The 26,688-nt window shown below is 40.3% G+C and overlaps 1 protein-coding gene across 1 annotated transcript in view; it reads left to right on the top strand.

Annotated features, from left to right (window-relative positions):
- Positions 1-24,777, top strand: part of LOC126161694 (potassium voltage-gated channel protein Shaw-like) — a 325,252-nt gene extending 300,475 nt beyond the window's left edge. The window contains exon 5 of the mRNA XM_049917709.1: positions 22,463-24,777. Coding sequence (XP_049773666.1) covers positions 22,463-22,500 — 38 coding nt within the window. The 3' untranslated portion in view covers positions 22,501-24,777. The remainder of the gene's footprint in view (positions 1-22,462) is intronic.
- Positions 24,778-26,688: the final 1,911 nt, after the last annotated feature.

Raw genomic sequence — 26,688 nt, forward strand, 5'->3', positions numbered from 1 at the left:
CTTAATGGACAAAACAAGATTTTCAGAATATGAGATAACCTTTGGGGCTGGATTGAAAACTATTTAAAGAACAGTCGCTCGGAGCACTAATACTAACTCAAGAAGTCTTCGCGTTTCACGCCGACAGGGCACCATCGGGTTATTTGAAAGTATGTGGGGAGTGTGATATAACAGTTTGGATTACTTTAAAAGCAAAATAAACTTCACGCACTGATCAAACAAAATTATGTTGAGAAATGTAATGCAACTCACTTATTACACATTCTGCCAAAAAGCGTCCGTCACAGAGGGAATGGAAACGAGAATATGTCCTAAAAGGCAACCCATAAATAAAAAATTTCAAAAATTGATAAATAAAAGCACCAGGACCAGTCATGAACAGACAACGATAGAGAAATCGGAAAATGCATATTACGTCATGGCGTCTACGGCAGACGTAGCAGCGCAGAACAATATCTCGCCCGCAAACTGTCAACCCACCGTACACTAGAACGGCGCCGGAGGCATGTCCGTATTCACATTGTGCCTACACATGAATGACAGGAGCTAAGGCAAAATGTTGGGCTAGTGGTAATGACAGGCGCCATACGGCGTTGCCGTCGGCTGTACTGTACGATGACGGCGTAAAACTGAAATTGTAATCGATAAATTGAGAAATAAATAAAAACACAACAAGGCATAAGAGAATTTACACTATTGAGGACGTGCTAGATTGAAAACTATGTAGAAAGACTTAGAAAAACCCTTATGCTCAAAGCAGTGTGAGGAAATAATGAAGTAAAATACGTGGAGGAATAAAATAAAAATTAGACTACAAATACAAGGCTAAAAGATGACAGTGCTAAGAAGAGAGAAATAAGGCCGTGGTAATGAAAATATGAAAACTAACATATTTTTAAAAAATACATAAATTAGTTAATATTTTGATATGCATCAGCGTTGCTTAATTGCTGCTGAAGAACAGGTAGTAATATGTATCGATAAAATAAATATGACACTGGACTAATTTGGGAGCGTTCTATCGACAGGGCAAGTACAATTCCGCTTTAAAAATCTGATTGTTTGTAATGTGAATCAAACTGACGTTTTCCACTGAGAATGAGCGTCGCATGAAAGACTTGACGAGCAGTATTTGGCTGGTCTGACTCTAGCTACCCACTGCAAAAGTAAAATTGCAAATATAGCCGAAACACCAGAGAAAATGCGCCTGACGTCGCATAGGAGGGCACATAACGTTGAAGCTGTACGAGCCTGATCGCAAACGAGTGTGTGGAAGGAGCTGCACTAAAAAGATGTTGCGAAAAGCAGAAAAACCTGCGACGGATCAACGTTTCGTACACTGATTGGCGATTAATTCTCAACATAAAAAAGTAACGTATTGTGCACACATAGGCTAAAGACTCGTTATTACATTATTAAACGATTATCCAACAGTAACTAGAAGCAGTCACATCCATTAAATACATTGGCGTCTACGTACGAAGTGATTTAAAGTGGAATGCCTAATTGCAGGTTTCTTCCATCTATGTATTCTCTCTTTAAGAGCGAGGTTCCTCTTACATTCCTAATATTGACGTATATGTTTCTAATTTCGCCGAAGGCTATTTTCATTTTCCAAAACCCTAATCAGTTCACCGGACGACCATATATTTTTGATAGCTTAAAAACTTTTGTGCAGCCATTTTGGTTTTGCTTCCCTACACCTTCTATTTATTTCATTCGTAACCGACTTTTACTGCTGTACTCCAGTCTTTTCCTCAACACTTATGCACTTCCTTCCTTCGTCGATCACCGGAAGTATTTCTCTGTTACCCATGATTTCTACGCAGTTACCTTCCTTGTACCTATGTTTGTCTGTCAAAATTGTCTGGCAGTTTCCGGTGATTAAGCGTGGCAGTGTGGTACTGCTGTGCAAGACACACTCCCCCTTGGCTATCGAACTTGCTTGGAGTTGCTTCGCCGATCTTCTTTCCAGAATAGCCAGCTACGATGTCCTGCAAAACTTATTCTCCGAAGACAAGATGCTACAATGGAGGAAATTTTTATCCTTTTAAAATAACTCCGTACACTCGAGAATGCTTGGACCTCAATATCACTGTATTTTCATCACACATAACAGTTTTCATACAACTAAAATATTTTTCGTAAGCTCGACACCTTCCGGTCCGTCAGAAACTATCACATTCATTTTCCCATAAATACAGTCTACAAATCTCCCCAGGTTTAACAAGACAACTGACCGGACCATACGAAAATAAGAGAATGAATAAGTAATTGTCTCTTCTCTTCTTTCAACAACATTCAGGTGTTCACACAATAATGTTTGACGTCGCACGAAGTACGGCGCGCTTATTCCTTGAGCTGGACGTGTAACTTCTTAGGCGGGCTCGGCGACTACCTGCCCACGCCGATCATGCGTCCGATTCACGTTCGTCCTGCGCACGCATAATTGTGGTGCAATAGATACAGTTCTACGTTACCACACACATCTCTAAAATAAGGTTCGAGAAGGTGGAAATAAAAGGACCTCTAGAATTTAACCCGAAATTCTCGGGGCACTACAATTCTGAACTGTTTGCTGTGGTGTTTATTACCACAGTATTTACAGTCGTAGAGATCTTCAACCGCGTTTCATCATTTCTCAGTAATTCCCTAACCCACATCTTCCACATCGATTCTTCCAGACGGTTCTCTTAAACTCGAACCTGCTCTTTAAGATTATCATTGTGTGATCCGAGACCATATCTGCTCCAGGATACGCCTGAGAATCACATACCTTATATACAGGGTTATTACAAATGATTGAAGCGATTTCACAGCTCTACAATAACTTTATTATTTGAGATATTTTCACAATGCTTTGCACACACATACAAAAACTCAAAAAGTTTTTTTAGGCATTCACAAATGTTCGATATGTGCCCCTTTAGTGATTCGGCAGACATCAAGCCGATAATCAAGTTCCTCCCACACTCGGCGCAGCCAATGAGTTCGAAAGCATCGTTGATGCGAGCTCGCAGTTCTGGCACGTTTCTTGGTAGAGGAGGTTTAAACACTGAATGTTTCACATAACCCCACAGAAAGAAATCGCGTGGGGTTAAGTCGGGAGAGCGTGGAGGCCATGACATGAATTGCTGATCACGATCTCCACCACGACCTATCCATCGGTTTTCCAATCTCCTGTTTAAGAAATGCCTAACATCATGATGGAAGTGCGGTGGAGCACCATCCTGTTGAAAGATGGAGCCAGCGCTGTTGGTCTCCAGTTGTGGCATGAGCCAATTTTCCAGCATGTCCAGATACACGTGTCCTGTCGCCATTTTGTCTCACTGCCCTCTCGAGCGCTCTGGCGGCAGAAACCTGAAGTGCGGCTTCAGCCGAAGAAAACTTTATGAGTTTTTCTATGTATCTGTAGTGTGTCGTGACCATATGTCAATGAATGGAGCTACAGTGAATTTATGAAATCGCTTCAATCTTTTGTAATAGCCCTGTATTTGTCTCTGTCTGACCTCGATGTAATCCACCTAAAATCTTCCCGTGTCTCGAAACCTTTTTCACATATACGTCCTCCTCTCGTGGTTTTTGAAGAGTGCATTCGCTGTTAATAGCTTAAATTTGTTCCAAAACTCGATTGGTCTACCTTCTCTAATATTTCTACAACCAAGCATATATTCTCCCGTAACTCTCTCTGCCATTCCGTCCCCTACTGCCGTATTCTGATCCCCTATCATTATTAGACTACTATGTTCCTTTATACTTTTACATCTCTCATTTTACTGGTACTCTGATCGGAATCGTGTACAAAACGTTCTCCCACAGTCCCTAGAAGACCTGCCGAGGAAAATTCGTCAGCTTAACCGCTTTCAGCATGACGGGGCACAGCACACCGCCTATTTTTCAAGAAGTCGCAATTTCTATTTTTATTGAAATCTTCGTTAACAAGCACTCGTCCTTAACGAAACATGTTCCGGTCAGTAACCAGTACTGTGGATATATGTTGGTTAAACACCGGAGCGAATAAATTAGTTGTTGTTTGATGTAAAACATTGAAAACGGTTTGCCTACTTTGTGACGATATGGCCCAACGTCAAATCTAGGTTCTTCAGTGAGGAACTTTTGCAAATTTTTCCATTAATAACGATCATACAACAAACAATTAACGAGAAGCTGATGCAAAACATTTCATAAGTCCACATATCCATGGTGTTTTATCTCCATTGAATTCATTAGTAATGCTCACTTACTTCATGGACTGGAAACTAAATACAGTGTCTGGCGTTAGATTTTTTTTCAATCCTCCGGCCTCCACAGAGATGGTGGCATCAGCTTTTTCCTCCTTTCTTGTAGAAATGTATAAAATACCACTGTGTCCACTGTGTACAACACTATCCATAAACAGATTTACAATTATATCTGTCTGCTAAATGATTCCACTCTATGCTTCCTCTCCTAAGAAGAGCTCGTTCCCTGTCTATTTTTCTGCACTTCTTCGTTTCGTACTTCATCTAACTCTTGCCATGTTCTTATATCTTTAAGCTTTTAATGCCTGAAGTTTTTTCTTCCTGTTTATTACATACATTAAAGATTTAGATTTCATGTACTGCTACCCCTACAGCATAGAGATGTGATCTTCATACGCAGAGTTTGTATGACTCACTATTCCATTTCCATCCACTCAGGTTCCTACGTGCTGTTTTCTTAAATCTCAATCTACTCTTCTTCATTACTAAACTATGATGTTGGTCTATAGCTGCTCCTGGGTAGACGTAGGATCCAACATCTTATTTGGGAATCTCTCTCTGATCGTGACGTAATCCAGCTAGAATCTTTCTATATTTCCAGGTGTTTTCCAAGTATCCAAATCTTATAATTTTTCAACAGGATATTCGCTGATACTTGCTGAAATTTACAGCAGAACTCAGCTAGTCTTTCAACTTTCTCATCCCTGTTAACGAGTCCATATTTTTTCGTAACCCTTTCTTCTACTCCTTCCCCTACAATTGCATTCCAGTACCTCATGACTATTTGATTTTCATCTGCCTGTAGGTACTGAATTACTCTTTCCATATCCTCATATACTTCATCCATCTCCTTTATATTCTGCGTGCGACGTCGGCACGTAAACCAGACGTATTGTTGTCTTCAAAGCTTCCAGCAGATTCTGATGAGAACAATGCCATCAGTAAAATGTCTACAGTAACTCTACTGCTTGTGAAATTATTCTATATTCTTCTGACCAGAAGTCCTTATATTATTTCATATTCACTACACTGAAATCACTATATCTAGAATGAGCCTTTGCATTTTGCACTTCATGATTGCTAGCTTTCCTGCCACGTCCAGAACTTCTGAATTCGACGTTTTGGTCATTCCATCTCCTCCTCACGCCACCACCCCTCTCCCGCTTACTTGGCGGTACCCTCCCGGAGATCCGAATGGGGGATTAATCTCGAATGTTTTGCCAATGGAGAGATCCTCATGACATTTTTCATATAGGCCATACGTCCTGTTAATGTGTTTTTAATACAGTGGTTTCCATTGCCTTCTGCATTCTCATGCCGTTGGTCATTGCTGATTGATCCGCCTTTTAGGAGCATTTTCCCACCACAATACCCCAGGGACAAGAAAGTGCCCTGCACCTCTGCCTACTCCTACACCCTCTTTGACTAGGGTGTTGGCAGGACGAGGGTGACTTCTTATGCCAGCAGCCTCTGTCCGCCACTGCTAATGATTATTTTTCAAAATTTAAGCAGAGGATATGTTTTCATAACTCTTTATGAGTCAAAGACGGTCCACGGAGACGACCTTGAAGAACTGTTTATAGTGTGGTAAATTACATGACCGATTTTTGGCAATGAGGTGTGGAAGCAGCGCTATGCATAGTCTTTTATCTTGTCTAGATATACATTTTCCCAATTTTCCAAGCAGAATATCAGATACTTGCATTTACTCACACTGTGAAAACATAGACTCTCACAACGTTTAGACGTGAAACACGTACGAGGGGTCATCTCTGAGCAGTAAAGCTGGACCACGACATTTGGTGACGGTGTTCGTCCTTCTCTACATATTCACCCGTCGGAGCTACATATATATTCGACGACGAATGACCTGCAGGGACAGTTGTAAGCATGTTTATTTTGACTTTTCGGAAAAAGAATCCAACATCGAAAATCACTTTGTCGTCATTCTGGAGTATTTTTGTCGCTCGACAGTCCAATGGAGCAAGTGAGTCGCAGCATTTCGTATTGGCTGCAGCAACGTGATAAGGTACAGTGGCGCCGGGTTTAAGTGTGTACCAGGGTAGGAGATGTGTAACTGCTAAAAGAAAAACAAAAATACATGACTATGTTTTCGAAGTGGTTATTAAAACTTTACGGATAACAGTTTTATTGGCCAGGACAGTTTTTCAGCATGCTCTTCTATTTTCTTAGCGACAGTGTTTGCGTACGGGAAAAGGAACGTCGTCCTGATGCAACTTAGCGGAATATTGGACGGTGACACAATGTATACAGAAAATCTGAACGATTGCACTAGCTTCTAATATACGCTCCCAGGTGTCAAGAGTAGCTTTTTATGTACCTTGTGTCTGCTATGTGGTGTGTTTTCTGCCCGTGGAGTTGCGTGGGGACCGACGCAGGAGAGGACCTTCTCCGTGCTCAGACGCAGCCTCCGAGAGCGGCCAAAGCCGTCAGCCATTTAGCAGCGCTAGAGCCACAGATGGTCGCTCGTTTTTTACGTAAACGATTTACTGGATTCTTACCAACAGTGAGACACATTTTCCTACATATTCAGCGACGCAGAGCAAAGACTCGCTCCTCGAGTTTCCAAAAGTAAGTCAAATACCCCCCACCCCAACCCCGTTCACGGTCAGCTTCTACCACTCATCTCCAGCCTCGCCCACAAGACGGAAGGTGCATTATCTCAGCGTGAGTTTGGTAGTTGACACCTCGCCCAAAACAGTTGTGTGCTCCCGTCGCGTGCTAGACCTAACATTCGCACACTGTCACACCTTTACAAATCACGAATAGACTTCAACTTAATGCACCGCCACTAGGGGCTTGGACCCTTAGATGCTTGGACCCTTCTCATTACAGTTCAGCTACAGTGATGGAAATGGAAATCATTACAGCATGATGCAACAGTCCCATATTTCTTAAACTTTGCAGAGATGTTAAAAAATTGATGGGTGTTTAAGGATTAAACCCATTCTCCGTTCGATGCTACGTCCACCATCAGTATGAAGAGTGATGACGACAGGCACGAACACAATAGTCTATTCCTGGTGGCAAAAGGCCTTCGAATGGCACCTTAACAAATTTCTTGCAGTGCCTGGAACACATGCTGCACCAGTTGATTAGGATTGTTGACTGGAGGCAGAGTTTACAGTATACGTCATCTCACAGCATGTCAACGCAGGGGAATGGGCAACCAGTCATGGATCCATACATTTCTCAACACGTTTTAGAGTGTGATCTACAACTTGAGCTCTTGCATTATCCTACTGAAATATGCAATTGCTACCCTGGTCATCAAAAGCACGACGACAGGGTGTATCATTCTTGCGAAGTACTGGCGAGAATTCAGCCATCTCTCTACAATTACATAACCAGTGATGTTATCATATTCAATAACTCCCTACATACCCTGATTTCGGAGTTGAAGAGATATGGGTCATGAGAGTTACCATTTTACATAATCGTCTACGGACACGTTCGTTTCGATCCGACTGCCGAGATAAAGGAAACAGCCATTGTTCAACAAAACAGAATGCCATTCCGTTTCGCAGTTGATTCTGGCTCTGTTGTCTGTGGTGTGGTGTCAGCAGTAGACGATTCATGGGGACTCGAGAGCTGACTGAAGCCCACAGTAATCTGTTCGTGGTGACTCTATGCGTCTCTTCACCGGAGCCAATGGAATACTTCTACGACCTTTTCGTGGTGCTCAGATGTCCTTCATGCAATGATTCGATTATTCTCAAAGCTCTAAACATGGCGATAAGTTGCACGTTCTCAGCCTCTGAGCATGTTACGTCGGGATCCCAATTTGAAAATTTTCAGTGGTGTTAATCATTTCTTCTTTGGAGCAAGGGATTTCCCTGTAATAAATATTCTGAAAAATAACCTTAAATAAGGCAGAATATGACAAAGGTATTCATGGTGTACCATTTTCCATTTCCATCATTGTTATTATCCAATTTACATCCAGGTGTTTTGGAAACCAACATATGAAGTTTAAGGATTCCTCCTGCCAACTTATCAATGACTGCATGTATCCCTTTAAAGAGGATACTTAATAGTATAGGGTCATATCATTATTGTCACAGTAGTTTACTTAGGTTGCCAGTCCAGAATGAAAACCCAATAACCGGTCATCCTGAGACATCCAGAAATTCCCCTGAGTCTCTAGTTTTGACGACACGTATTTTGTGAAGGCAGTTCTGGATCATGATGTTACAAAAGGAGGCGTGATTGCCACAAAAAGTTCTAATAATATTAAATACGAAACAACTATTGTTCAATTTCTTGTATGTTACATTTCTAATTCACTCACTTTTTCGTACCAATTGCTTTTGTCACTAAAATCTTCAGTACCTTGTACAAAACAGTATTCTCAACAACGTTGTTATACACCTACAAATCCACCGCATGCTGCATAAACTGCAGTAGGTTTCAGCAGATCCATATTGCTTTCAGATCCCTCTCTAGACTGACCGATTGGCCATGTCAGTGTCAGGATAAAGCATGTATCTTGTGTGACCCATTACGTGACGGGGTCACAACGCTACAACCTGCCGTATGTCGTTCAACTCGTTTTGATTTTTGCATACCAATGTTATCGCACTCAGTGCACGGCTTCTGGCCCAAATAGTTCATTACGAAGATCATGTGTTAGCAATAATTTCATCAGTATGTACGGAAACAATATTTCTGATGCGTGGGTAGAAGTGTGTAAAATTGAGTTTCATTTTAATGCGGCTTTGTTTGGCTTCTGTGTCTTAGACATACATAAGAGCCATGTACATCATTCATTTAATACTTGCAAACCTGTCTTTACAAAGACGTTGCTTGAATTGGATCCACCCAACAAGTAGTGACCACGTAGTCAGTGTTCGAAGGAAGAAGTAAGAAAAACTTTGTTTCAAACCCTGCCACCTAAGAGGTCATTAGAGACTAGGGCGGCTATACTGATGTACATATGGGCAGATTAAATAGTAAGGCGCAAATGGTTCAGTATTTAGGTTGATATACAAAAATAAACTGTTATGGGTTTGGTTATGATTCATTGGTATCGGTGATATTGAAATTCGTCTACAGATTCGACAAAAAAGGATGTTGCGGCTCAGGTATCTCCACGGAGAGCGTAACTAAAAAGGGTATAGAAATAAGAATGTTGGATGGGAGGTAGGAGGATTCGATTAATGTAAGGTACTTAACTGATTGACATCTCATGCGCTAGACACAGAAAAACACTCGTACAGAAAATTGACAGGCATTTCACGGAAGAATAGTACTTGCACCCAGAAACAATTGGCCGTGCCGTGATGTAGCGTATACAAGGATGATAGCAACATGCACTTGAACAATAACCGCTTGCACTCGTAACAAGACAAGTAGGTCAGCTGTCGTCCTATTGTGCGCAAATTTCTCTTCTTCATATAGGTTCCAAATTAGAAATCTTAGCATCAATCGATGTGGCTGAGAAAACGTCATAAACCGTTTTTTATTGGTTTATTTTGAACAGGTGGACTGAAATGATTCTAGAATCTGTTCAGATTATACGAGTAGTTGCTGGAAACTATTAAAAAACGTAAAATGAACATAGAAGTCAATGAATTAGCGCAGTGGGGTAAAGCTCAAGCCTTTATGGGATATTACAATGTTCATAATGACAGCAGCATAAATAAGTGGCTGATGTAATAGTAAGTGCTGGCTGAAGGGAAGGGATGAGAAAAAAAGAAATCGCTAATTACTTCTGTGATTTGTGTTGCTAGTTCCTGCAGAAACAAGAAAATCCGAAATGATGAACTTACTACTCGGAGAAAATCGCTGGACTATATCGTTTGTATTATAAAAAGAGTTCCAAAGCAGAAGCCACAATGCGAAATGTACTCAAGAGCAATTATAAACAATGTGTCTTTCTGAATTCTTGTTGGTTGTAAAGTATCCACAAAAAATACTTAAAATAAAAACAGCGTTGCGAGAACGAAGGAGGAACTATGATCAGTATGTATTAGTAAGAAGTGAATAGAAAAACTTGGCGGGGTGAAAGAAAAGGGTGTTAGTTGTCGAAATATTAAACATATGTTTGCTAAAAGTGCAAGACGAATTCTTATCAAAAGTTTAGCTTTGAAAACCACTGTAAGAGGGCAAAGGAGAGAAGTTGTAAAATGCAGCTCATGTGATATTGAACATTAGTGCAGAGATGACCATTTTGAAGCAAAGGGTTGACTGACTTTGAGAAACGAGAGGTCTGATCTCAAACGGGACAACTGAAACTACCAATGCTGGATGTCGGCGTCTTCTCGTAACGATAAGGTTGCATGTGATGTCATACGTGTGAGACTGAGTCCAGAAAACTGATAATATTTGCTTTCACCCTACGTTTGTTGTTGGAATAAAAACTATGGTGACAGACTGATCAGCAGCAAAGCTCAAAGTCTAGCTTAGACTGAATAATAACAGTTTGGTTTTGAGTTCACCATGTTGTATCGGTCGCTCCAGTTGAGCCATTTCTTTTTCTTTAGCTTTGGACAGAGCATTCGAATAGGACTTCAACGACCCTACATTTGTGGATATTGATCAAGCAAAAATATCATAGTGCCACAAACACTCGTTCACCTGCTCTACTGCATCAAAATTAGTGTATGTAGACATAATCAGATAGCGTTCTTCTGTGTGTTGCTGTATCACATCATGAGATCAAAATTGTCGACTTTTGACACTAGTGCGTACTATAAATGGTTCCGGACATACAACAACTCTTGTTGGATTTTCTGTGGACTGCTGCAGCAATGGCCCATGTTACACGGTATTACATTTCTTGGTGAGATGTCGGCAGTGCCTTGAAAACTTCTCTTAATAATTCTCCCTACAAATAAAATTCCAGAAGTCTTCAGTGTTGTACACGTGCTAGCCATTTTGTGTTTCGTAAACGACCGATCCAATGATCTCCTAACTTTCTGTCATGTTGGTATGACGTTACTTGCCTTACGTCCAGGGAGATGACTTCCAACAAATACGACTTTATATCTCTTAGGAATTGCGAAACCTTATGCCTGAGTTCCATTAGTAATACACGTACCAGTGATGTATTTCTTGAGCGAAATGTGCAAAAGAAATTCGTTAGAATTTAGTTTTCGTGGAACACTCCTTTGGCTGATCCCACTTGCACATTCAAGCTGGTTCATAGCAATTCGTGGATTAAGTGTTACTGCCAATGAACTGTTGGTTGGATTTATCTCATAGGATGTCGTTCTTTTTCATTGGTGTATTGTCTTTTCTTCGCTCTTTACGATTCTTAACTTTATTTTGAACTGTTTACTAAGACATATTGGGTGTTTGGTATGTTTGGGACACGTGTAGGACACATCCACAACTCTGCTTTAATAATCTATGGACATTTGCCTGAAACAAGAACCATATCCACTTCTTAGACTCTAATATACTTTATAAAAGTCTGAGTAGCGTTACGAATATATTGCCTGCCAGCTTCAACAGCACAACACAGAATGACTGGCTTCAAATGCACAGAGAAATACATGCTACTTGGAGGGACCTCTTATCCTGTCTGGTTTACGTCCCTTTTATCTTGTAAGTGTTTTATCATATTCCACAAATATTATGTTAAAATCATCTTCGAAGGCACTTTCCAACGCCATAGGAAACGAATACAGTTCCATTTAAAAACTAGTCAACAAGTCAGTGACACAATACAGCAACTACACTACCGGAACGATAAATTGGTACACCTGGAAAGACGACATCGATTTTTATCCCATGAGAGTATTGCCACCTGGAGGATAGTAAATGTATCGATAATCGTTTCAACGTCGTCAGCCAATAGACAGCGTAGTTGCATAGCCACCAGAGCACCATCTGTGTCTGTCCTGCAAGAAGGAATTCTCACAGACAGAAGGCGCGGTATGATGCAAACGTGCGAAGCAAAGAGGCAACCACGTCACGGATATGCTTTCGTGCTTCATACAGTCATCTTAGCGAGTTTGCACGGGTTTTCACATTGTGGTCCTCCGAGGGGAGGGATGGTCGTTTCGGAGAATTACCACACAAGCTCGACGTGCGCATCAGCCGTGCAACGATGCTGCTATCAGCCGGCCGGGGTGGCCGAGCGGTTCTCGGCGCTGCAGTCTGGAACCGCGCGACCGCTACGGTCCCAGGTTCGAATCCTGCCTCGATCATGGATGTGTGTGATGTCCTTAGGTTAGTTAGGTTTAAGTAGTTCTAAGTTCTAGGGGACTGATGACCTCAGAAGTTAAGTCCCATAGTGCTCAGAGCCATTTTTTTTTTTTTTTTGCTGCTATCAATAGTCACATGCACTCCTACTTCCTTTATTGATTATTGATGTGACCTGTGCAACTTTCCAGTCTTTTGGTACGGATTTTTCGTCGATCGAACGTCGAGCGAATGCTATTGCATCAGCATACCCTGAAAGGAACCTAACTGGTATACAGTCTGGACCGGAAGACTAGCTTTTGTTAACTGATTAAGTTCCTCACTTCTCCGAAGGTTTCTATGGGGATGTTCACGTGACGATACCAGCATCATTGCACGACTGAAGCAACACGCCCAATTAGTGTTCCAGTTCTCCGGAAGGAAAATGCCGCCACTCCCAAGACCGCAATTTGACTCCTTTTAAACTCACTCAGATGGCTGTAGGAAGCACGAGTGCGTCTCCGTGCCGTGGTTGCCTGCTCGCTTCACACGTTTGCACCAAGCTGAGCCTTCTGGCTGTAAGCTTTCCCTGTTAAAGGGTAGACGCAGATGGTGTTCTGGTAGATATGCCACTACGCTTGACGGACGACTTTGAAACTATTATCAATACAGCTACCATCCCCCAAGTTGGATATGTCGTCAACGGACCAAAATCTTCCAAGTGCTAGCACTTTTTTACATAGTGTGTGTGTGTGTGTGTGTGTGTGTGTGAGAGAGAGAGAGAGAGAGAGAGAGAGAGAGAGAGAGAGAAGGAGAACGTTTAAGCCTCTCTGAGACGAACAAAGCTAAATAAGACAAATGATCCCATGTGAAAGACGCTAGTCGTCCAATAACCCGACTGGCGCGGCGGTAGCATCCGGTCTCAGACCTCGCCCAAGCGCAGTGACCTAGCTGCGGGGAACTGGCGCGGCGCGTGTTCACTGCGGAGATAATGAGAATTAAGGAGTGTCCCGCGCAGTTGCGAGGCCTGCACCGTGTCCCATTTGTTTGTGTTTGCAGTCTGCATGTCTGTGTGGCCCTGCTGACCGTACTGTTGCCCCGCAGTTAACCAGCAAACCATGGAATGTGTTTTGGTGCTTCCGTCTGCCCCCTCGCATGCTATAACATTTCCTTTACTGCAACATTTTAATGCGATTTATATTTCTTTCAGTTTACATTAAGAAATTTGAGATTAACAGTTACATCTTTGTTCATTAAAATTTAAAGAAAGATGTATTTTAGCTGACCTAATAAAGAAGTATATTTATGTTACAGTTTTGTCCCAGCTAAATCTGGTACCTGTTAGAACAAATTTTTGGTGTGACAAGGAAGTGGCTCATACAAAGGTTGTTGGCTACCGAAAATCACTTGAGTGACGTATTCTAATATTACCAAATTCACTCTCTTATTTTGCAAATGGCAATGTGGTTCTTTTTCTTCCTTCAGCAGAATAGCTTTTCCACAGGGGTTGGAGACAAATATGCATAGTGCAAGAAACACATGCTTGAACGTCAGTGCAGATGCCAGCCAAGCGTGGAGGTTGCGCTGTTTTAGTTGACCACAAACAGCACCTGTGTAATGTCCTCAATATGTTGCATGTGTTAGTCGTTGACAGAACTGTGTTCTGGATAGTTGTGAGTGCGTTACTTCAGAGCCAAATGAATTCGAAATTGGACAAATTACTTATACTCTTTGTTGTATCCGTAATTGGAGAAACAACAAATAACGATTGGTGTGAGTTCCAGTTCTGTTTACTGCAATAGTTCCACAATAACAACACAACTTGGTGCTTGATCAAGAGCAGCAGCTGAGCTTCAGAGTCCTAAGTTCGATATGGTAAACGGTCATAGTGTAGAGTCGTTCCGGGGTGTGAAGTCGACGTAGCCATAGGTAGCCCATACGAGACTGCCAGGCATGTTTTTTTTTTCTTTATTGTGATTTCATTCCCCTGCCCCATATGGGCAGGGGAAGACTGTCAGCGGCACAATACGCCACTCTTCAGCCGAGTGACATAACAACTTAAAATAAGAATAAAATGTTACGTACATAAGGCGAGAAAGGGGAACTTAAAACAGAATAATGGGAGAGAAAATGGAGGTAAAAAATAGGCTAACACGGAGACCTGCCAGGCGTGGCGCCGTATGCGGCTATACGGGGTGAGTGGTGGAAGAATATGCCTACCCTACCCGAGTCCGCTTGTCGTGTCTTGTTATGATTGGCGGGGCGGCCTCATGTATCTCTCGGGAGGACGCCAGCCGAGGTTGCCATGACAGTGCAGAGGCACTCAGTGTGTGAGGCCCACGGCTGCTCTGTACGTAAAGACCGCGGCCACGCAGCTGCAGGTGCCACGGTGTGGGCATTGACTATACCACACTCTTATTCTGGGTGCTTCAGTAACAAGGTAACCGAAATCTTCTTGTTTCAAGATTTATGCTGCATACAGCTAAATTTGAAGAATGTCATCCGTTGAGTCACAGCGCTGAAGCAAGTGTCGGCTGTGAGATCGTGAAAGACGGTCTTTGAAGTGGATTTTGACGAAAAATAAGAGGTGGTCAGCTGAAGAAGTCACTGCAGAAATGAATGTCGCAGTCACCAAACCTATCACCACCAAAAGAAAACGAAAGGATCTCGATATCCTGGGATTCCATGGCGAGCTGGAATTCCGGTACCACTCATCAGTGATACAAATGTCCGTAACAGGAAAACGTGTTGCTGGAGCCCAACAAAACCTGGGATAGCGGCCAATGGAAGAAAGTCATTTGGTCGGGTGCGTATTGCTTCACACTATTTCCAACTTCTGACAAAGTTTACGATCCATAGTGAAACCCTGCGGGGATTCGGTGACGATTTGGGCACGAGTGGTACTCTGCCAGCTCGCAATATTGCCGTAGATTATGTGACCATTTTGGGTTATCAGATCCATCGCATGGTACAATTTTTGTTCCCCGAGGGTGATGCAGTGCCAGAAAACGACAGGGAAACTGTTCAGACACCTCGAAGCATCGTTCAGGTGCGATTTTGAGAGGATGAGAATGAAATGTCTCATCTCTAGTGTCCACTACAGTCGCCAGATGTCAATATTTTTGGGTCTCAATATTATTTGGTCGTGGTACTTTGGAGAGAAGGTTGTACGATCCTTATCATCCTCAGTCAGCGTTACCGGAACTTGACACCGAAAAGACGGTATACGATTCCCTCGAAAATCGTAAAAGACCTTTATTTATGCTTTTCGAGACGACTGGAATGTGTTGTGTTCCCATATTTTGATACATCCCTGCAAATAAGGAAAATTTCAGTGATAGACTTTCTTTCTTGAATTGAGTTAACAGTAAAAATACATTGACTACAGCTTGATACAAAAATTTAAATGACTATTGCTACTCCCAAGTGATTATGGCCATTTGAAATTTTACACTACCAAGAAGTACACTCCACACACACTAGAGCAGAGGAGGCATCCGATAAGTGATGTTTACTCCAATCTCTACGCTGACTTGGCTGACCATTCGGGTGACGTAGCAACAGGAGAAAAATCAAATTTCCCAACATATTTAGTATTTTTATCGGATCCACAAAAACGATATACCGATGAATTTAAAGTACAGATCTCCATTTATAATAGAAAAAGTTATCATATTTTCATTTGGACGAATACTGGTGGCCGTTGGTATTTATTTGATGTGTCAGTCTAGTACTTTTCGGAGTGTAATCGGTTAGGCCTTTGCAACCAAACGACCTTAGTCTGCACCAATTTTTGTCACATCAAAGTTAACATATTTCTTGCAGAAGCTACATCCAGAAAGGTCACGTCTGTATTTTGTGCATTACAGTGTTTAACAGTGGCATAGTACATAAAGCCAGTGCTCATCGAAAAGAAAAGGACAATACCTTATAGATTAATAGCAGATGATGGACGGATAACGGATGGTGTGTTCCATCTAGGATAGGTGAACTGCCTCAGATATGACGGCAGAGTATACTACTGGTGCAGGTACAAGTATAACCTGAACATTCGAGAACATTGATGAACAGGTGTTTCTAGAGCAGGCGACCCGTGCGTCTCCCCATGTTGACTCAACAGCATCGTCCACTGCGACTGCAGGTGGAGATTGGACTACGGATCAACGGAACGTGTCGCCTGGTCAGATTAATCACGTTTCTTGAGTCCAGATACGCCGGCATTCGGGTGAACAGCAGTTCGAAAAATACACAGCACTATGTATATCGGTCCGCGAGGGCAATATTTAACTTGGAGGACTTTTACCTTGGCTTCCATATGACTTCTAGTAGTAAGCGATGTCACCGCAATAAATGTGTACTATGTGAAAATTATTGTGGCTTGCCTGCATTGCATCTTTTGGCTCTTGGTGTCTTGTGCTACAGCGAAGATGCCTTTCCGCACCGAGCGAGGTGGCGCAGTGGCTAGCACACTGGACTCGCATTCTGGAGGACGACGGTTCAATCCCGTCTCCGGCCATCCTGATGTAGGTTTTCCGTGATTTCCCTAAATCGTTTCAGGCAAATGCCGGGATGGTTCCTTTGAAAGGGCACGGCCGATTTCCTTCCCCATCCTTCCCTAACCCGAGCTTGCGCTCCGTCTCTAATGACCTCGATGTCGACGGGACGTTAAACACTAACCACCACCACCACCACCGCCTTTCAGCAGGGTAACTGTCCGAGGCACGATAATTGTCCGTCGCACACGGCTAGTATCTTTCAACAGTCGTTTGAGGAGCATGAGAGTGAACTCACAAGAAGGTCGTGTCACGGATACCGTATTCGTCACGCATGATTCCGTTGGAACACAAATGGGACGCTACTGGGCTTCAGCTCAGCACCCACGAATCACCGGTCATTAAATTATGAGAATCACGGAATTACGTTACCAGTGTGTAGATATCTGTTTCCACATACCTTCAAAGCCAAACGTACCTCCCAAGCCAAACCTAAGCCATGCAGAATAACTGCTGTACTCCGTTCCAAAGGTGGAAAAACACAAAGGACGCAGGTCATGATGGTTAGGTTCATCAGAGTACACTAAGAAACCTACATGTGTGGCAAAAGAAAGTTCGTGAATTTTACAGCACCAACAGACATCTAACTGGAAAGAACTCAAATTAAGAACGTGACAATTTAAAATTGATTAAGGTTAGAGAAGTGTACACTCTAAGAAAAAAACGCACTATTCAGAAATATTCGGTGATTTATTCGGGAGAAGAGTTTCACAAATGGAGCACGACAGTAACGCATTGGTCTCCTTCTGGCCCTTACTCAAGCAGATATTCGGCTGAGAAGTGATTGATAGAGTTGTTGGATGGCCTCCCGAGGGATACCGTGTCAAATTGTGTACAATTGAAGCGTTAGATAGTGAAACTCCTGAGCTCTTCGGAGGGCTCTACCCATAACGCTACAAGCTTTCTCAATTGAGATCCGGCGGCATTGTTGGCCAAGGTAGGGTTTGGCAAGCGCAAAAACAAGTAGTAGTAACTCTCATCGTATGCGGGTGGCCATTATCTCGCTGAAATGTAAGCCCAGCACAGATTGCCGTGAAGGGCAGCAAAACGGGGAATAGAATATCGTCGGCGTACTGCTGTGCTGTAAGGCGCCGTGAATGACAACTAAAGGAATGATTCTATGAAATGAAATGGTACCCCAGACCACAACTGCCTGCTGTCGCGCCGTACGGCGGGTGACCATCAGGTTGGTCTCCCTCCGCTGTCCAGAGCTTCTGCAAACACGTCTTTGCTAGTGATTGTGGCTCACTTCATAGCAGGACTCATCACTGAGGACAATTCTAACCGAGTCAATGAGGATCCAGGGTGAATGTCCTCGACACCATTGCAAACGGTCTTTTTGGTGTGCAGGTGTCAATGGAAGTCGGTGCAAGGGGCACCATAATCTCAGGCCCCTTTCTGTTAGCCGCCTATTAATGGTCCTTGTGCTCAGTGAAGCACCAGTTGTGCATCGGATCGGTGATAATGTTGAATATGAGGATCTGAGTGTCAGTCTGATTGCTTGATCATCTCGTCCGGTCGTCTCTCTAGGTCGACCGCTTCCTTCCTGATGCGGTGTTCGGCCATGGTTCACCCAGTCTTGCCAAAGTAGTCGAATAGTGGCTTCTGTTTAAATGACGAGTCATTCGCCGATTATTCCAACCGGCTTCTATGAGCCCACCTACACGTCCTCTGTCAAATGCGGTCATCTGTGTACATTGTTCATGTTTCTGTCTGCAAGATATAGTTACTGTTTAACTGATTACACGGAATGAAATCCGCAAAGAATTTATGTCCTGGTCCACTACTTACTATCCTTGCCAGCTGCGCCATGAAATTGCGGTGCAGTTTCACGCAGTATCAAACGGCCGCCGAAGTTTACAGTTTTGCATTTCCCGGCGATACCTGTATGCAAAATCAATTTGTGACCAATGTGCATAACTTTTCGTGGTGCGTAGTTTTTTTGTCTTAGAGTGTATATTATGTCCCATATCCACAGATCAAGGACCCCGCTTACTACAGTTACAGCCAATTCGTGAATGTTTGGCTTCGAATCGAAGAGAGCCTGGACATTCACGAAAGTCTCAAACGATATGTTATAGACCATGCTAGAGTTTCTTTGAGGTAAGGAAATCGATCTTACTGAGGACATAAAACACCACTAACACCACTATACTCGTAAACGAGTCAGGTGTTTGCAAATTGCTTGTGCTTCTTAACAAGTAACTGCCAGCCAGATCGAGGTCCGTGATGCCATCACGAAAAACAGTACACACCAGTCTTCGATGCGTGCACGACAGAATACACCATTGTTTACAGATCATGACTGGTGGTCGAAATGGGAGTACCACTTGTTACAGGAAGTTGCAGACGAGCATTGATTCCACGGAGCGTGCAAGCGTAGTCCCCATGAGCTAATTTATTGTTGTAGGTAGATGAGAATACGGTTTGTTCAAAGGCACAAGGAGCTGCCCGAGATTATCAATAAATATTTGTTCGTAAGAATTATGTTGGGCAGTGATGGGAAATTTCATCTATAAGAACGTAACAATGAGTTCTAGGAATGCACTCGGCTAAGGAAATTGTATGTAGAATTCTGATGAAACGGCATTTATACCATTAAACAACATGTTAAAGTAAAGGAGTAAAATAACGAGGAGCCCAGGGTTCAGTTTTAATCTTAGATAATATAGTAGAATGCACGCACTGAGGCTTACGCTATGAGTGGTATAGTTTTGCGCGTTGCTTATGTCCTCACGTATTTTCAACTTTCGTTTTCTACTCTTAATTATTCATCACAAAATATTCAGCTTTGGATCCTGCAGCATCAGCATCAATCTGATCCTTACCTTCGGCGTCATCCTATTACGTGAGACATCATAAAGGGTGAAAGTTGACTGATAGAGAGTTGTGATAAAAGTTTTTGGCTCTACAAACTCCAGATATTATTCAGTCGTCAACATATCACTCAATATGTAAGCCAGAGTTTCTGTAGTGTTCATCGTTCTTCGAAGAAAACTTGCGCATTCTCTGCCATACATAAGCAGGTTTTCCTGACGAAAGCCGGCACACAGGGACACGTTAAGGGCAGGTGATATCTCGAACTCTCATTGCAGTACAGCTGATGTCGAAATTGCCGTCAATGCATAAGAGTGAAAACTCCAAACCATTACTTAGTACTGGTACAGCATTTCACTAGTAACGGCATGTTGTCAGGTGTACGACGTATAAGCAGCTATTACCGTAGGATGTGCTGAAGCGGAAACGTGGCATTTTTGCTCTCAAAATGAGATCGATGGCCTTCAGATGACACTTGGAGACTTACTTGGGAAGTATACTACCAACGAACCTCCGATTTTGCTCATGTTTCGCACGACGAAGTACATACGTAGGTAAGACAAATCCTGTTCTATTACGATGCGCTTCTCAACTTTTTCGAGAAATCAAGGTTCAAAGTTATATGGTCACCTTAAATGCGATACGATGGTGCTACCAATCGAGCAGCAGCTTTAGCACTACCGGCAAAGGCGCTACACTGAAAGTCGGCTTGTAGTGCGAGAGTCACTTGTTCATTTCTTTTATAATTTTCCACCAGACACTTACATTTCTTCGTCATTGAAGCTCCTAGTAACTGTAACGTGTTAAAAACACAGCAAACATATTTTCGTAGTACACAAAAGCGAGCGACCGCCCTGAGCGGTTATGAGCTGTTGACAAACAACTTGATCACCTCTACCATCGGAATAAAGTCATCTGCTAAACAGCAAGTAGTAAATCAAATTCTTCGCGATCCACGAGCATGGGATATAGCTGCTGTCTATTGACATTTCCAAACAATGGAAATACAGTGTACGTTATTCAAAGAAGGTATTCGGGAACAGCTTGAGGAGGTAATAAAGATTAATTAAAGTTTATGTAAATGCATAATATAGAACTGGTGAACTACTTAGCTGCACTAAGAAAGACATCAGTAGGTAAAGGATTGAAACAAGAATGGAAATCAGAAAATATCAAAGAACTTTCGAAGTCCAGGCGAATAAAGTAGATGTTCAGTCATACACTTAACAAAATCCCAGACATGTGGACATGGACGGTAGCATCTTTCAGTCATTGCAAAATGTGATGCTGAAGACAACTTGAATATCTGCAATTAAGTCCTCCCAAATGTGATGTGATGATACAATTTCATGATATTAGCTGTACGATATTTTTTCCTGTTAACTATAAATATTTAGTACTGTTACCTTGATACAGTTCTATGAATTTAATCCTACATATATAGTGTGATAAATATGTATCTTTTATGATCTTCGAAATTTTTAACTGAATGTATCGTCTATTGGACAGTGATGAAACAGTACAGTATGTTAAAATGTTTGTGTTGCAACGAAATAATGTACACTACCATAGGTATCATATATTGACAGTTAAAACTTCTTGTTTGCTTGCTCATATACATTCAGGTGACAATACCACTAATCATTCATTAACGTTTCTCCCACATTAAGTGAAGTACTAAATTAATTTCCTTAAAATGACTCTCATAATTTGACATTAAACAAAAATTTAATGTTTTCTGTTCTAATAGCATTTTTAATTCCCATTTCACATTGTACGAAATTGCTGTTTTAAAATTGAAAGGAATTATGTTCCACTGCATTTCTACAAATTATTCAGATATTTTTGCATTTTATTCAGTAGAAACAGTGCTGGTGCTGAAATGAGAAATTACAACTGAAGAAACACTGTTATAAAATGCCTCACTCGCTCACTCCTCATTTTTATTGTTGTTGGTACATGACAAGGATTATGTTTATTAGATATTGGGCACTGTCATATTATCTCAATTTTAGTAACAAGCAAAACATTGATAAACTATAAAACTGAAGTAGAGGTAATTAGGTGTAGCCTTAGTAATGCGTTTTTCAATTAGTGGAAGACAAATATGTACTATGTAACTGTATCATTGGTTTGACAGAGATGATGTGATTATAATAATCAATCTCAATTTGAAACGTTAGCAATAAAATACTGTAATTGTTATTTGTCCCATTTCAAGTTCACAAGTTCATGCACATGTGGCCCATAGTTTCAATATCTTAAAGCACTCAATCAACTTTCATGACAGTACTGATTTGAATGTGTCATAATGACACATTTGATTCAAGGTATATAAAATGATACACAAACTACATTAGTTTCCCATAATTTGATAGTTCTACAAAAATCTGCAGGAAATTAAGCTTTACATTAGTTTAGTGTAACTAGTTTCTTCATATATTGCTTCAGCTAGAGATACAACTCACAATTTTGTACGTAATACTTTGACCATAATTAGAATGTGGGAAATTGTCATAAGAATATCATTACATAAACTCAGTAAACAAGTATCCTGTATGAAAAATAATGTACGTTAGCCTCCTCAGTATTGTCATTTCTGCTTATTTGCTTGAATGCTAAATCACTCATTTAGATTTGCTCTTGTACACACCAAAAATGTAAGTACTTAACCAATGTATTTGTTCGTATTCATTACAGATCAGTTTGACAAGAAGCCCAAACAGCGTCCATTTTGACGGCTTTCAGTGGAATTGACAGCTGTCTTGCTGCAAAGTGTCATGTCTTGGTCTTGGAGTGCTTGGCTGAGAGTGAATCATCAACATCATTTTGTCGCAAAAGGATGATTTCTCAATTATTAAGTCTCTTCTAATTTAATTCATCCAAAGCTCTGGGAAAAGGTCTTACTGAGTATTTTATCGTCGTCAAGTTTTAATATACTAAAGTAAAATTTTAGAAATGCTATTCAGTGCCATAAAATAGCAATGTATCATAAAACTGACAATAAGTCAACAATATTATGTATTTAATTTGTACAATTTTACACTGTCATATCTTGTGAATCGGCATTTGGATATGGGTGTTATTACCCAAAAAGAAAACACTTTAATCCACGCTATACAGGGTTTATCAAAAACGTTCAGAAAAAGTCTCCCATTTGTCGTCCTCTTGTGAGATTATGTTTGATGTACTTCGTGAAACTTGGTGCTTCATCTGGAAATGACTATTGAAATGCTAGCAGTGTGATTAAAATACTCCCAGTTTAGCATTTCAGGGATGTGTCTCACAGATAAGAATATGTCGAGTTTTATTTCTCAGGAATTTTTAAGGCACGAGTTGCACTACTGTAGATGGGCTCAGTTGCTGGTGAAAGAAGTAACATCAGGACTCAAGAAACAATTCAGTCCAGTGAATGTGTGTGAACATTTCATTATGCTAGAGTTATTAGACTACAAAACAACTTGAAGAAATAATGGGGAACAACCTGTACGATATATTTCCTTTATCAGTTTTATCCAGTTACTATATAGAACAATTCTATGTATCACTTGTTATAAGATTTTACTATATGCACAAATATCAAAATATTTTATCACCATTTAAATATTTATCATATAAACCAAGACTAAATATGTGTAACTACAAATATTCTAAACACCCAATTTATATTTTATTTCTAAGAAAATGGCGTTTTTTACCTATAAATACATAAGAAGATGCTTTCCATATAACTGCAGGAAGAGAAGTCATGCTACATCCAAAACTCACTATACTATCTCTTTAAAATGAGAAATGTATTCATTATTTTACTTAGCACTGTTTAATGCTTATGACTCAAAATATATTTATTATTTACTTCTAAGAAGCCATAAAATCATTATCTGAGAAGGTAGCCTTCATTTCTTTCAAGATTTTTCTGTGCACTTAGGCTCCTGGATATTTGCTACATCAGTCTGAATTTGATTGACTTCATTAACGACTACCAACAGTTACCAAATTAAAGCCTTATATTTATGGAAACTGTACCACAATGACCAGTCATGTCGCAAAAAACTACTCTGCAGTAAATTATTGAAGAACAATGACCTTACTACCGTCGTTAAATTTCTAGAATGTATTATCATAGCATCGTTCTTAATAAGCCAGTTGTGTGGATTAAGCAGGAGTATAATTACGTTGCAGCATTTTGTCTGTAGCAGTTGTGTACTTTTTATATAGTTCACCAGAGATTTTGGTTTCGATTTGTGTTTCAAAACTGAGAAATGCACTTTCCCTTGACTGTCAAAATGGGCAAAAAATTGTGATAAGGTTTTTAAATACTGTAACCAGCTATCTGGGGAAAAACCATGGATTTAACCAAGTATATATATAAATTGTCACACCACTACCAATGCAATAATGTGGTAATGGGAAAAGACCATCCATAAGAATCTCAGCCATTGTGGATTCAACAGTTAAAATTCGAAATATTCTATAAGATAGGATAGCTATTGCTACTAGTCATTTAGCGTAATTTTTTCTTTTGTTTTTTTGAGAACAGCAAGTCATGACAGCTAAAACATAACTTCCTGTAACCTGTTCAGCATCATATAGCGTTAGGGAAGAGTAGATATTGCATATATACCATTTTGGGGGTACATGGCAGAACAAGACTTGCACAGTTATGTGACTAACATTAATAGGTGCTTGAAGGAATTTATGCTACAGAATCTTTGAAACATTAGCAATAATCATAGTTTCTAAGGCGATTACATCTTAAAGGCCCATACATTCCATTATACAAGACAAACACATTTCATTCTGGTTTAATCATTCACTTAAAAAAATTGTAAAGGGAACTGATTCATAAATTGCTAAACAATTTACTTTCATCTGAAATATAACATAGCAGCTCTAGTTCTAGTTTAAATCTCTTATATTGTAAAAATACTGTAAAATGACACTTAAACAATAAAAATAAGATTATAAAAGTAAAATTCTTATTATAAATTCATACTAATGAAAAGAAAAGTGTCACATAAACAAGAATCAGACTGTACTCTTATTTTGAATGGGTGTCAATCATTAAACAGTCTTTCAGTGCTTATGGCATCATTTGTATTTCATATCTTATTATATCTATATTGTGCACATACAAGGACTTGAATAAAAATATGTTACTTTTGTCTTACACTATGTTGTTCATTCATAGTAAATCTGTGTTTTGCTGAAAAGACTGGTACCAGAACTATTTATTTGCTTTCAAGGGTAATATTAACTATCGACTATATATGGCCCAGTTGCTGGTACAGATGAAATGGATGTAGGTATAGACACAGTGTATGTGAACTTATTGAGGTGTACTGCCATCCAAGAATGTGAATACCTAGTTTGGTTATATAACAATTATAAAATAAAAAAGGCCATAGTTTTTGATGCATGATGTGAAGAGTCATGTGAGATATCACAGTAATTCTTCCACATTTAAGTATTGCCTTAAGCAACTCGAATATTGGTTTCTTTACTCATCACCTGTTTTTTCCACACATGACTGCAGTTTCATAAACGTTAGTGTAAATTAAATTGAGGTCAACATATTTCAACATCGATAAATTTTGAGAAATAAAGGCAAATCTATGTCTCATTATTTTTTGTTTAGGCTGATTCATCTATGTTTATTAGCAATTGTGTGAAGGTTAGTGCTCTCACAAAATTCATTAACAACCAACAGACATCCTTCTTTTACATGCATTCATTCCATGATGATGACAGTAATACTTATCCTTCACTAAATACCAAAATATTATGTGGTTAGTGTCATCATCTGAAACTATTCAGGATAGAGCAATGAAATTTTAACACCCTATTATTCTTTTAGCATTATCTTTAATTAAGGACTTTCATAGTGTGCAGTAATTTTTGTACCTCGTACATGCTGATTATTTACAAGAGCAATGGAATGCATTACTGTTTCAGTGGTTCACTAACTAGGAAATAAGGGATGCCTTACTTTGTGAAAAGTCTGAGCAACCATATATCACTATTCACTTGCATCAAAGCATTCTGATAAATAAATACACTGAGAAAAAGTCTATCTATGATCATCTGTTTCCAAGATGTACAACATATTTTGAACAATTCAGCACTTCTTTTAGATCAACTTCATAGCATATAGGTAAAATCAAACTGTTTTGGACGTAGAGACATTCCATCTTAATGACTAGAACAGAAGTAAACTGAATACATACTATATACTGCCTCAGTGGTGGTAACAGTAGTTTTCTTGAGTAAAAGATAATTTATTATCACATAATCTTTGTTCTGTTAGTGAGAAGCACCAGACTTAAACTGTTATTTCCCATTCATTACCACTTATATTTTTCATCTCTCTGCCAGTCCTGCAATATGAAGCAGGTGAAATGATTGGCACCATTCTCTAATTTATTTTCTGTGAAAGTCTCAATCAATTCTGTACATGTTAGGAATGTCTCTTGATTGAGCTGTAATAAGTCTACTGTCTGTAGACCATGAAATACATAAAAGTGAGTCAGTGATGACACTGTCACAGTATGCCATCAGTCCACTGTCATTGACCTTCAGAACAAGATAGTGAGGTAAATATACAACCATCATTTGTAATATGTAATAAAATGGGAATGTGGCTACTGCTGTTTCTATTATGTACCCCATGCTCGAGGAGTGTGTGTCACAGTAGTAGTGCAGTGCTTGGAACACATTAGAAATGCGCCATTAATGCCATTATTGTGGTAACTGCAGTTGTATTTATAATATAGCCTGACTGAAAAGTGAATTTATTTTGAGCTGATTATGGTTCTATTTTTATGAGACAGGTAATAAACTAAATTAATCTCCTTTTGCGAAGAGTAGTTGCTGTTAGGGAATACAAAACATCTCTTGTAAGAATTCTATCTTCTTTATTTATAAAA

Source organism: Schistocerca cancellata, chromosome 2, assembly GCF_023864275.1.
Source record: "Schistocerca cancellata isolate TAMUIC-IGC-003103 chromosome 2, iqSchCanc2.1, whole genome shotgun sequence".
In the NCBI taxonomy this organism is placed as follows: Eukaryota; Metazoa; Arthropoda; class Insecta; order Orthoptera; family Acrididae; genus Schistocerca; species Schistocerca cancellata.